Genomic DNA, 12,760 nt, shown 5'->3' with positions numbered 1-12,760 from the left:
TCCAGTAGCTGCTGCTTCCTGTGAGGGCTGGAACAAGTATGAGGCACAGAGACGTTGCAGTTGTCCTGGGGAGTTGGTGTGTTCTATTTGAAAGAATGATTGAATCCATTTAGAGAAATACTCGAGCTGGTTTATACACAATTCAAATATTCACACAAATCCTTAAGTGGAGATATAGTGTATGTAAGAAAAATATTTTCAATGGCATGTGGTTAGTATATCACTTTTTTATTTTGAAAGAAAACATCCTCATTCCACGTTATAAAAATATCCATGAATTTTTAAATTAACAAACATTTGTCAGAGTTTTTTCATTTATTTACTTTTAAAAATTTTCAGAGTCCTGTCAGCATCCTCTTGTGGATTCTGTAAGGTAATTCAGCTGATATCTTGGTGTCCTCTGAAGGCTCTTCTTAAATATTTCTTCTCTATATCTAGTCTTAGCTTGATCCTGTCATTTTTTAAATGTCAGTGTTTGTCATCTTTTCTCCTTAATTCTTGGCAGTCTGTGTTATCTTTCTCTCTACTTTAAAACTTATACCGCATTCTTACAAATGTTCTCATATCAGTGACTTTTTGTATACATGCATACGTCTATGAAACTTACATTTTATAGTAATGTATTTTATAGAGATTAAAGAAAGAGGGACCTGTTAACTTCACCTTTTCCTAAATTTTGAAAAGAAATGAACCAAATTCTCCCCTTGGCCTCCGATGTTTAGAAGATCAGAGTTCCTGTCAATTAAGCTATCCTTTCTTTGTATCTATAGAGAAGAAATAATCAGACAAGAAATCACTGAATAGTTAAAATAAGATCATTTTTATCAAATATATCTGTAACATGAACTGTTGATTAGTTAAAAACTGGTTGAGGGCTTCCCTGGTGGCGCAGTGGTTGAGAGTCCGCCTGCCTATGCAGGGGACACGGGTTCGTGCCCCGGTCCGGAAAGATCCCACATGCCATGGGGCGGCTGGGCCCGTGAGCCATGGCCGCTGAGCCTGTGCGTCCGGAGCCTGTGCTCCGCAACGGGAGAGGCCACAACAGTGAGAGGCCCGCGTCCCGCAAAAAAAAAAAAAAAAAAACAAAACTGGTTGAGACAGTTTTACTTGTAATTATTTTGAACTTTGATATCTGTTGATTATTTTTTACAGCAAAGGCAGCCTTATTCATTAGGTAGCTTTAGTTAGTTTTTCATACTTTTCTTACTTGGATAGTCACAGGTGGGGAACAGGTAAGCTGCCAGAGAGATGCGCGTGACTAATGAAAACAGAAGCCTATCTTTCCCAAGGGCTGAGCTCTGGGAGGCGGAAAGGGTTCAGAGGATTGGCCAGGACCCATCCCTGGATTCAAGGACACACCCTCGACACCCTTGAAGGAACACGGCTCTGCCTGTGGGTCACTCAGAGCTTCTGTCTTCCCCGTGAAAGAGCTCGCCCTAAAGCCTCGCCCTAAAGCCTCTGCAAGCTACCCTCTCCTCTGGACACCGGACCCACCAATGGCAGTTCCTTCAAAACAATGGTTTTTCAGGGTAATTAAAAATTCGATAGTGTGAAAGGGAATTTTCAGAGTGAACTGAGTCAAGGGTTGGTGGTGGTGACACTCCCTTCAGCTTTCTGGGAAAAGCAGTGGGAGCTACGCCATCTGCTTTCCGAGGCCTCCACCTTCTTCAGCCCCTCTAGAAATGTCTACTTGAAGAAGTCTTTTTTCCACCCTTTAGGTTGGGACAGGTATATGAAGAGGAGTTTTCTTTTTAGAGCTTTGCTGGAAAGCCCTTTGTACACTCGGCCTCACTCCACGCTGGTCGCGCTGCTCCCAAGAATGCTTCTTTCTCACCTGGCATCTTAACTTCCTCCTTTGCTGTGTTCTGGGATGTAGGTTTCATTTGTGGCCTAGGAAGGGGTGGAAAGGCCCAGCTGCAGAGCAATTATTATTATTGCCAGCTCTCCTTTGACGAGGTTGTATCCATTTTTACATTTTCACCTGCCCTCCTGCCTGGGCAGCAAAAATCCTAGGAACTTTACTCCCAGCTACAGTGACTCCTGTGCATTCCGATCCTACTTTTCCCTTCAAATGCTAACTGGAGGCAGATTTTCAGGGAGAAACAAGAGACAATCCAGAGTCACCAGGAGTCCAGGTTATAATCAGGAGCCCAAGAACCTGAATGTGTCCTCTGCCTGGGGTGCTTTCTCTGTTGTTGGAGAGCTTGCCCTAAAACCCCAGTCTTCTCTTGGCTTCTAGCTGTGCCCATCTCCTCTGGGGAAGGCATTCTGGACAGGAAGAATGGAGGGCTGTTGAGCTAACCGCTGGGGCATCTTCAAGTATGTGGCCCTTCGTGCACATCCCACCCCTCCGTCTGATGACCCTTCTCCCCCTTCCATCCCTTGAGGCCACCCAGGTCCTAAGGGGACCCCTACAGGTCTGTAAAGCTAGGAATGGTGCCCAGAGGTAGAGGGCACGCGTTCTGAAGTAGGCCACCTGCACGTCTGCACCCCCATGTGATGCATATTCCCAGACACGAAGGGTGTGCAGTGCAGTGTCATTGTCCCCGATTATTCTTTTGGTTGCAGCTTCTGGGTCAGCAACTGATGCCTATACTGAGAGCTGGTTTAGGTGAGTCCAGCAAAGCCAAGTACGTTTGAGTATCTCCACGTAGGTACCTTGTGTGTGGGCACGGGGGGATTCACGTCATATCCGCATATCTGCATGTGCGTGAAGGCCTCTGAACTCCTGTCTCCACACCCCTCCCTGCCTTCCTTGACCTCCCATGTGTTCCCAGCATCAGGCCTCCTCCACACTCCGTGGCCTTGGAGACTGGTATCCAAGAGGAGAAATGGACCAGAGGAGCAGACACTTGGACTCTAGAAGAGTCTGCCATCTGACAGCCCATGGTGATGTCAGAGGGACAGAAATGCCTGGAGGGGAAGAGTTGCCAGCCCACACTACCCAGCTGGCCCCGATGTGGCTCAAGGATCTCACCTCCAGGGCACTGCTGTTGAGCTGTATTCTGGAATGTGCTACCACCTTGGCCGGGATTGTCATGGTGGCCACCAGTGCCAATGAGTCGGTGGGTGGGGTCACCACCACTGCCTGCTCCAGCAGCTGAGCCAAGGTCTGTGGTACCTGGTCCACAGGCCAGCCCTGGCCGGCCCTCAGCAGCTGAGGCAGATAAGACAGCAGGGGAGTGGGCGTGGGCGAGCCCTGAAGAAGGAGGGGCCACCTCCTCCCCAGTCCAGCTCCTTTCTCCCCAGATCCACGCCCTGTCCCAGGGGAGCCGGAAGCAGAGAGGGGAGCGAGCCATGTGGAAGAAACTGACACCAAGTTTTGTGGGGCAGACCCTTGTTGGGATTAAGGCTTGGGACCTGCACCCTCCCTGCCATGAGAGCTCTGGCCGCTCTGAGGGGCCCACACCTGCTTCCTGGCTCCGCCAGGGCTCCAGTTCAGAGAACCTGAATACCCTTCGGGCTGGGTCTCTGGGGGAAAGGACTCTAAAGTTGGGTCCTGAGTGAGGAAGGGATAGGTCGTGGAGGATGGGGCACGTGGGCAGCAGGGTCAGAAGCTTTACCCGGGCTCTAAGAAGCAAGGCCAGGAGCCCTGTGTCCGTGCAGCTGCTGTGGATGGGCCCCCAGCCCCCCTCAGGCCTACAAGGCCTCTTCACCATGCCCCTCCTCTTCCCGGGACACGGGGCCTGTGCCACATGGCCAGCCTTGGTGACGTTCCAGGCAATAGTTGAAGAGTCCTCAGGGCGGGTGTTGTCTCCATCTGAAAATGATACCAGGGAAGGCTCAGCAACCCAGTCTAGCCCGAGCCTTTCCTTGGGCAGAAACCCATGCAGTGTGTGGGGTCTGGCCCTGTTGCCCAGCACAGGGAGACATGAGGAAGCAGCTCCCAGGATGAGCAGGTGAGAGGTCAGCCACCTGGACCCCAAGTCCCAAGTACCTGGATGACAGTGACAGAGACGGCAACCCTGAGAGGGCTCAGTCCCGGGCTCTGCAGGTCACAAGTGCACGTAGTGTCGGCTGCAGGGCAGCGCTGAACAGCCAGCACGAAGCACTGGGAGTCCGGCGTGTTGAATAAGGAGGCTGAGGGGGAGACAAGAGAAGGGAACGGTCACTGGGCCTGGGACATACCGAGACCCCAGGGGTCTGAGAGGTGCCTCGGCGATCTCTCTAGCAATTTCAGAAGTGGATGAAGCGGTGAAGATGAGCTGAATTGTATGTGGGCATCAAACTACTGAAGGAAGAGCTTGGATCCGGGGGGGAAGGGGACCCTCCCTGGGCGTCTCTTACTAGTTCCAGGCCCTGAAGCCACAGTGAACTCGTTTGTAAAATGGGACCATCATCAAATGAACCTCACAGAATAATATCGTGCGAGTTCACGGAGATCGTGTGAATGAAAGCATTATGCAAAAGTTGTCTACACACGTGTGCTTATTGTTGTATGAACGGAATTGGGGTAAAAACAGATTTGGACTTGGACCCTGAACGCCCAGGTTGAACTGCAACCGCTGCTTCCAGGGAGCTGGAGAGCCAGCTGCCTGGGGGCAACTAGCTGTCCCCTCTCCCCTGAGCCCTGCCAACCAGCCCCTTTCCATACCTTCGTTGCCGTCTCTGGGGCTCCAGGAAGCCGTGTAGCCCAGGTGGGCACTGGGGATGCAGCAGCCAGGGGAGGGATGGGCTTCAGAAGATGGGGAAGGAGGGAGAGTTTAGCTGCCTCAAGGGCCGCAAGTTCCTGCTCTGGAAGCCAGGGGAGGTGGCACAGGAGATGGAGAGCTGGTCTGGGAGCCCAGCCACATCTGTCACCTGCAGGGGCACCCTCACCATCTGGTGCAGCTCCCACCTGAATCCCCGGGCCTCAAAGCAGCATAAGTACTCACCTGCAGACACACACCTGCTGCACCTCCTGGCCACTTGGCCCCCACCTGCGCCACAGGGTCTCTGCTGCTTCCCCAGCCACACCCTAGGTCTGCCCTCTCCATCCAGCCTCAGCTTAACCCCAGCAGGAAAGATCCCTGTCCCCCAAAGGATTTCTAGGAGGAAGACGAGATCCTGACCCTTTGTTATTAGCCTGTAGCCATGCATCCTAAGGTGAACCTCTCTGCCCCCAGTAGATGCCCTTCCTGCACCACCTGCTGCCATTTCAACATCGTGAAGAAAAACCTGCATCTGTTCTCAGTTGAAATTGAGACCACGCTTTCAGCGTTCTCTCATTATAATTCTTCACATCAATGGGCCTCTTAGCCTTAGTTTCCCCAGAGTGAATAAATGGAGATAAGGGAAAAGAAGAGAAGAAAAGACAAGAAGGAGAGGGAGGAGGAAAAAAAGAAGGGGAGGAGAGAGGAGGGAAGGACAGGTGGCCTACCTGCCCATTTATGGGAGATGTTGACAATGCTAAGGACAGCCCGGTTCCGGCTGGAGGTCAAGGACACACGTGACCCTGCCCGCAGGAGGATGGGGCTGGGGCTCCCTGTGGGCCACAGGAACCAGTTCAGGTTGGTGGTCTCCTGGCTTGTGAGGAGGGTCAGGTTCAGGGTGTCGCCAGGCGTCTGCAGCCAGGAGTTGAGGCTCAGGGCCGCGGGGACTGCGGGAGGCAAAAGATAGGACCCCCAGAGCAGGAACTTGCGGCCCTTGAGGCAGCTAAGCTCTCCCTCCTTCCCCATCTTCTGAAGCCCATCCCTCCTCCCTCCCTCCCCACCTAACATTTTCTGTTCTCTTTTGTCCCTGGAGGAGTGTGGCTGCCGCAGTCCAGCCTGGAAGACCCTAACTGTCAGTGGGAACCAAACGGGGAAGCTTTTTGTCCTAGGACTCCCCCTCCCCCAGGGAGGGAACTTCCTCTCTTTGTCCACCTGTCTCGGAGCCCTGTTGTTCATTGGAGTCTCCCTCTTCCTGTCCCAGGCGCAGGGCCTGTGATCTTCTGCTATGATGCCTGGCATTTTCTCTCACCCAGAGGAGCCACTAGCTGGCAGAGATACGGGGGTCAGAGAGAAAAAAACACAGAGAGGGTTCCTTTCACTCAGGGCCATTGGTTTTCACGTTCCCAACCCTCCTCACCAGGTGGCAGCAGCTGGCAGTACCCGGCTTCAGCAGGGCCGAAGACAAGGCAGCCACAAGGCCGGCGCTTGACGGGGGTTTGGCAGGGCTGGTGATGGGAGCAGACGCTGGTGTTCCACTGGTACCCGGAGAGGCAAGCTACACCCCTTGTGGGTGACATCGCACTCTGTGACAGAGGGAAGGGGGATAAGAAGTGAGCAGGCTGTCTGGGAAAGCCCAGCGCCTGATGCCTGTGAGGCTCTGAGGCTGGGTATCGGGAGCAATCCCAAGGTCACAGGCACCGCCTTCTCAGCCTGAGCTCAAAGCATCAGCACGTGTGGGGCAAAGGCATCAGAGGTGGCAGTGGCGAGGCCCGGGCCCGTGGTCATCTTCCCCTTAGGCCTCTGCCAAAGTTTAGAAGATGGGATGTGGGGCAGGAGGGGGAGGTCTGTCTGATGGGAGGTGAGGAAGGAGCTGGGCCACACACACCCTCCAAGAAATAGGGAGGGGCTCACAGTACCTCAGACGAGGGGGCTGCGGGAGGGCTGGGCTCCTTGCACTCTGAACCCCCTTCCCATGCAAGCAGCTAAGAGCCACTGAGGAGCAGGGGTCAGTAGAATTCCCGCCACCCCACCGGCTGTGAGGCTGAGGCCAGTGAGAGTTACTGGGGCGGAGGAAGCCGAGGCGGTGGGGAGAGTCATGGGCCCAGAGAGTGCCGCCGGCTGGCGCTCACTTGAAAAGTACAGCTGTACATAGACGGAGACCAGGACCGATTCTGTAGGAGAGGGGACAGCTGGAGAGGAGAGGCAGCTACGGGCCTGTGGCCTTTGGGCCCCATACCTCGCTGTCCCCGCCAGGAAGCAGAGCACATCGCACCTCCCATAGCCTGTCCAGGTGCAGACAGGGCCCAGGAAGGTGGTCACTGCTCATCCAGCTACGGTGCCTTCACACGCGCTGTCTCATATCACCCTCCCAACGGCCCCCTTCCGTGGGCAAGACTCTCTAAAAGGAAGGATCTTCTCAAGGCCTCACAGCTAGAGAACTGCGTTCAGACCTGTGTGACCAGCGCCAGACCCAGTCTCTCTCTTAACCCCACTTAAGCCCCCTGGCTGTGCCCTCTTCCAGACCTTTCTTTCTTTCCTTGCCTCGTTCCAGGCTCCCCGTCCCCCTCCCCCCTCCTCCTCCTGTCTGTCCACTCACCACCTGCTCCACGTTCTTGGTCCAATTGCTGCCCTGATTCCCCTCCAGCCTGACCCTGTCCCTGGAACAGAGCACAGGGGAGAGACCTCTGAGGAGAGCTGACTCCGCATTTCTCCCGGGGACACCTTCTTCCCCAAGCCGCTCCGGTGCCCGCCTGGCTAATCTGGAAGGACTTGGTCTCTTTGAATCTCCTCTTTTTGCCTGGAATCAAGCGGGCACCTCAGGAGGGGAAAGCAGGCTTCTGGTAGGAGGTGCAGGGATGCAGCACCAGGGATCCCGCCCAGGCCGGCAAAGCCCACCTGAACCCAGGAACCAGGTACACCCTGGAGAGTCAACATGCTTTGCTTAATTCCTTCCTGAATGTACCCGTCCCCGTGCCTCCAGGCTAATTGAAATGGCTGGGTCTGGAGCTCCAGAGGGGGCTGGGGGCGCTGGGCAGAGCTGCCTGCGGCCCAGAGGCCTGGGGGCTTTATTCCCTCCATAGGCATTGCCATGAGGGTGAGTGGCAGGCAATACCTTAGTCTCTGGTGCCTGTAAATTATTTCCTCACCAACTCCTCCCTCTCTCAAAACTGTGTGTGGCTGAGGAGATCAGTCTAAAAACAGATATTGATCTAGATAAGGATGTGGCTAGAGATAGAGATATCCACCTGGGAGAAAACACAAATCATAAAGTGCTAAACTAACTCTGCTGCCTTTCCTCAGATTCTCTCCTGTCGTCTACGCCAAGGGTTCCCAAGTTTGGAAAGTTTTTATTTTCGTTTTTAAATTGCAAGCCTGACTGGAAGAGCCTTTATCCAGAGTGCAGCAGGCATCGCTGGTGTTCACGGGAATTCAAATAAAGAAACAGAAGCTATCCCCACACCCTGAAAAATAAGGCTGAACTCTCGGAGATCTTATAAAAAACCAGCCTTTTTAAAAATACATTACTTCCTCTCCCTCCAGCCCTCTCGCCTCCATCCATCCTTTCATCCCACATCTTGCTGCCTCTCACACCCAGGGGCCCCTGTCATTACCTCTGCAGATCTTCCCTGGGTCTTCCCTCACCCCCGTCTTACTCACAGGCTGGGACTCTCGGACAAGTGGTGATCCCACCAGAGGGAGAGTCATGGCCGGGAGTAGCACAGGGGCAGCCGAGCAGACCATGGCTCAGTGAAGCAGTCTTCAAGAGGCCTCCCGCTGCTGCATGATGCAAATTTCCTCAGAGAAGAGCTGGCAGGGCCCTGCACAGATGGGATGGGAGGGAAGAGTGGAAGGGAGCCAGAGGAATTTACAGAGGAAGTGCTACAGCCCATGCTACAGTCAAATGCGCGTCCAGGTCACTGTGGGACCACCTGGAGCCCACACGCCCCGGTGAGAGAGGCCTGCCCAGGTTCCCTGCTGGGGTCTGGGCCAAGCACTCAGTGAGCAGGAGAGGACTTGGGGGCCCTAGGTCACAACCAACCATGTATCAAGCCAGGTACAGTCACATCCCCAAGGATCTGGGAAATCTGGATTGTTCTGGAACTCCCGGGAAGCTGGGTCATTGATCAAAGAGCCAAGGTTAGAAAAGGCAAATATTAGAGCTGATTGCTATCCTAAAATAATTTCAAGATAGACTGGAGTCTTAAATGTAACAAAGAATCTGGAAAAATACCGGGATAAATTATCAAAATAATTTTGAAGTGAGGAAGGCTTTTCTAAACACAACACAAAACCCAGAAGCCTGAAAGGAAATAAATTAGACTGTATACAAAGTTTTAAATTGGGGGTGAAAAGAATGTTGGGTTAAAAAGGCAAAAGACAACATGTTTGTAGGACGGTGATTGAATAAAGGGCTAATCTTAACACAGGAATTTTTTATCTTACACATCATTAAGAAAATGGGCAAAAACAGGAAAAAGTGTTGCCGAAATATCGGCTTCCCTGTGCACCAAGGCCGAACAGAAATACGGAGACAGATATTGGAGGAAGAGAGAGATGGCTTTATCTTTCTGCCAGGGAGAAGGGAAGACACAGCAGGCTAGCGCCTCAACAACTGTGCCTCCACTCCTTGGGAAACAGGGAAGATTTTATATGTGGGGCTCGTAGTCCGGAGCATATGATAAGGATCAAAGGTCTTGCATTCTTCCTTTCCTTTGCATTATTTCAAAACAGTCATAGCTGGCGTCAGGCCGCCTGGTAATTGGGGTCAAGCAGTCTGGTAATTGTGTCCGTTTGCCTCTGGTTTATCGGCCGGTGACTTTGTTTCTGAAATGCGAAAATTATAGGGGGTGATTTGTTATGAGGGGCGTATAGAATGTAAGTGCCAGGACATAATAGGGAGTGAGACGCACTGGATGTAACTCACACAGTTAGGGGTGATAGGTGACGAATGTAAATTACATAGTGCCAGGGAGTGAGGTTAGCTTTGTAAAGTACAAATCTAGTTACTACAAATTAGTGACAGTTAAAGTAAACCAAGGAGTGATTAACTCTTTCAGGCCAGGTTATGTTTCTTCTCTAGCCTGTTCACTGTTCCCTTTATTTTCCTTGTTCTCAGAGGAGGGAAAACTTCATTTCTATTTTTGCTGCAACATAGGCAGTTTACTGAAAAAGAAATATCAATAGTTTGATAAACATATAAAAACATCCAACTTAAGGTATAAGGAATGCAAATTGAAATAAGAAAATATTCTTTGTCACCTACCAATTATCAAAAGACAAGATATTGATAATCTTCAGTGTGGACAAAAGTGTATTTATACAAAATATGTATATAAGGATGTTCAAAGCAGAGTTGTTTGTGATAGCAAATGAGTTAAACAACCCAAATGTCCAAAAGGGATAGGTTAAGTAAATTGTGGCATTTCCAAACAACAGAACATTTTTATGGGAAAAAAAGTAAAATAGCTCTATTTGGAGTGAATCCCAATATATATGGTGAAATTTAAAGTGTATATTATACTCTCCTTTATGTAAAAAAAAGAGAATCTATATTAGATACTTGTGCTTTTTATACTTGCAATATTTCTGGAAGAATACATCAGAAATCTGGCACTAGTTGTTGCTTCTGGGGATGAGACTAAGAGTCTGAATGGGTCTGTGTGCTGTTTGATATACATTATTTTCTAACCATAGGCGTGCTTTTTTTTTTAATTAAAAAAAGAAAGATGGGAATTCTCTGGTGGTCCAGTGATTAGAACTTGGTGCTTTCACTGTGGGGCCTAGGTTCAATCCCTGGTTGCGGAACTAAGATCCCACGTCACGCAGTGAGGCCAAATTAAAAAAAAAAAAAAAAGGGGAAAAAAAAAAAGAGCTGATTTACACACACACACACACACACACACACACACACACCACCTAGGGTAGAAATCTAGCCTCAATACATTTCCACTTTCACCACCACCCCTGGCTAAGGTCACTGCTGAAAGAATAGCAAACATATAGAGCACATACATGCATGGGAGCAAAGACTTTGTAAATAATTGATTTCCGAAAACGAAAACGGTGAAGAATCTGTTTTGAGAACTACAGAGAGAAGACACAGGTGCTTGGGGTGGGGCGCTATCAGCAAGTTGGAAACTGTCTACTGCAGCTGCAGGTGGTTTCAGATGGACACCAACAGCATCTGCTACTGTCGCCAAAGGGGGTCAGTCAGAGAGCCAAGTGGACCTGGGCAGTGCTCAACAGGGCCTCTTGAGGACCAGGAATGACAGAAGAAAGAGGTGGGATTGAGACCCCTGGAGGTGAGCTGCTTCTGTGCTGGGCAGAGACTGAGCAGTGGTAGCCTCCAGTTAGGAGATGCAAGGACAGACTGCTTGGACAGAAGAGGCTCCACCTAGAAGCAGAAACACCGAAGGAAAAAGTGACTCAGAGAACATTAGAAAGTTGATGGAGCTGGAGCTGGAGAAACCCCTAAGGATTCTACTCCCAAAACATAATTTTTCTTAATTGATACCCTATTCATCTTAACCCCTTTGAGTTCATGACAAGTGAGAAGAACAAGAGAGATAACATCTTCCTGATTCAATGAAAGTTGAGGTGTCCAGGGTATATAAAACAACGAACAGAACTAAGGAAGTGAGTTTTCTTATACAATATTTTTAGACCGTTCCTGTAACTTTAGAGAAGTTTGAATCGTTTCTGCATGTACAAAAAAATGCCCAGGAAGAGATTGGAAGGAGATGCTGCAGATCAACAAAGCGTCTGTTGTGTTGACCTCAGTGCTCCCCAGGGCCTAGCACCATTCACCACAGGCCTTAAGTAATATTTATATTCAATGAATCAATCAATCGATGAAATACACCAAGACATTAACAGTAGTTGTCACTAAATGGTAGGATTTGGTATGTTTTTTCTATTTTTCTGTGTTTTTAAATTTTGTATTCTCTAATGGTAAAATATCTTAATAAAAAAATCAAATCTTACAGTCTCAACTTCTTTCTTAAGGACCAGCCAGGTACAGAGGCCTTCAGTTTTGCCCAGGTGTCACTGGTTGTCTGGAAGCACCCACAGGCTTAGACCTAGTGTGGGATTCAGACAAACAGATGCTTATTGCTGCCACCTGCTTACTCCCAAATCCAAGGTCAACCATAACGCTATTGGCCTTTATCCCTCTATATACAGAATGATAATTTGAAACCAGTGAGTTTTTATCCCTGTTGGCAGCTTTTCTGAGGTCCCAGTTTGTACCCTGGGCAAAGGAACTTCCCTTTCCATTTCTCTGTGTTTTGAGCCCTCCAGGCCATGTCAGTAGAGTCTTTGGTAACAAAGGTCTAGGCTTCTCTTAACTGTATCCAAACAGGTTATCTTAAAACTTCCTTTACTATGTAAACTAATAGGTTACTAAAGAATAAAGGTAGCTTAGACTTTTATCCCATATGATCCTTATTTCTTTTTTTAAATTTTTTTAATATAAATTTATTTTATTTTATTTATTTATTTATGGCTGCGTTGGGTCTTTGTTGCTGCGTGCAGGCTTTCTCTAGTTGCGGCGAGCAGGAGCTACTCTTCGTTGCAGTGCGCGGGCTTCTCATTGTGGTGGCTTCTCTTGTGGCAGAGCACGGGTTCTAGGCACGTGGGCTTCAGTAGTTGTGGCATGCAGGCTCAGTAGGTGTGGCGCACGGGCTTAGTTGTTCTGCAGCACGTGGGATCTTCCTGGACCAGGGCTCAAACCCGTGTCCCCTGCATTGGCAGGTGGATTCTTAACCACTGCGCCACCAGGGAAGCCCTTTTCCTTTTTTTTGAATTTTTGAAAATGTTTTTGGAACTTTATTTTATTTATTTTATACAGGAGGTTCTTATTAGTTATCCATTTTATACATATTAGTGTATACATGTCAATCCCAATCTCCCAATTCATCACACCACCACCACCACCCCTGCCACTTTCCCCCCTTGGTGTTCATACGTTTGTTCTCTACATCTGTGTCTCTATTTCTGCCCTGAAAACTGGTTCATCTGTACCATTTTTCTAGGTTCCACATGTATGTGTTAATATACGATATTTGTTTTTCTCTTTCTGACTTACTTCACTCTGTATTACAGTCTCTAGATCCATCCACATCTCTACA

General features: G+C 49.7%; 1 protein-coding gene across 1 annotated transcript; it reads right to left on the bottom strand.

The window, feature by feature from the left end:
• Positions 1-268: 268 nt before the first annotated feature.
• ADGRF3 (adhesion G protein-coupled receptor F3) lies at positions 269-8,426 on the bottom strand. Its single transcript, XM_073791526.1, is given in 11 exon segments — positions 269-3,157; positions 3,564-3,760; positions 3,922-4,080; positions 4,595-4,660; positions 4,731-4,874; positions 5,360-5,641; positions 6,040-6,191; positions 6,193-6,214; positions 6,662-6,802; positions 7,228-7,288; positions 8,289-8,426. Coding segments are annotated over 11 exon segments (1,686 nt in total). The 5' UTR covers positions 8,373-8,426; the 3' UTR covers positions 269-2,779.
• Positions 8,427-12,760: the final 4,334 nt, after the last annotated feature.

Source organism: Tursiops truncatus, chromosome 14 (genome assembly GCF_011762595.2).
Source record: "Tursiops truncatus isolate mTurTru1 chromosome 14, mTurTru1.mat.Y, whole genome shotgun sequence".
NCBI classification, from domain to species: Eukaryota; Metazoa; Chordata; class Mammalia; order Artiodactyla; family Delphinidae; genus Tursiops; species Tursiops truncatus.
The sequence above is the reverse complement of the archived record's forward strand: the minus strand, read 5'-3'. Positions and strand labels throughout refer to the sequence as shown.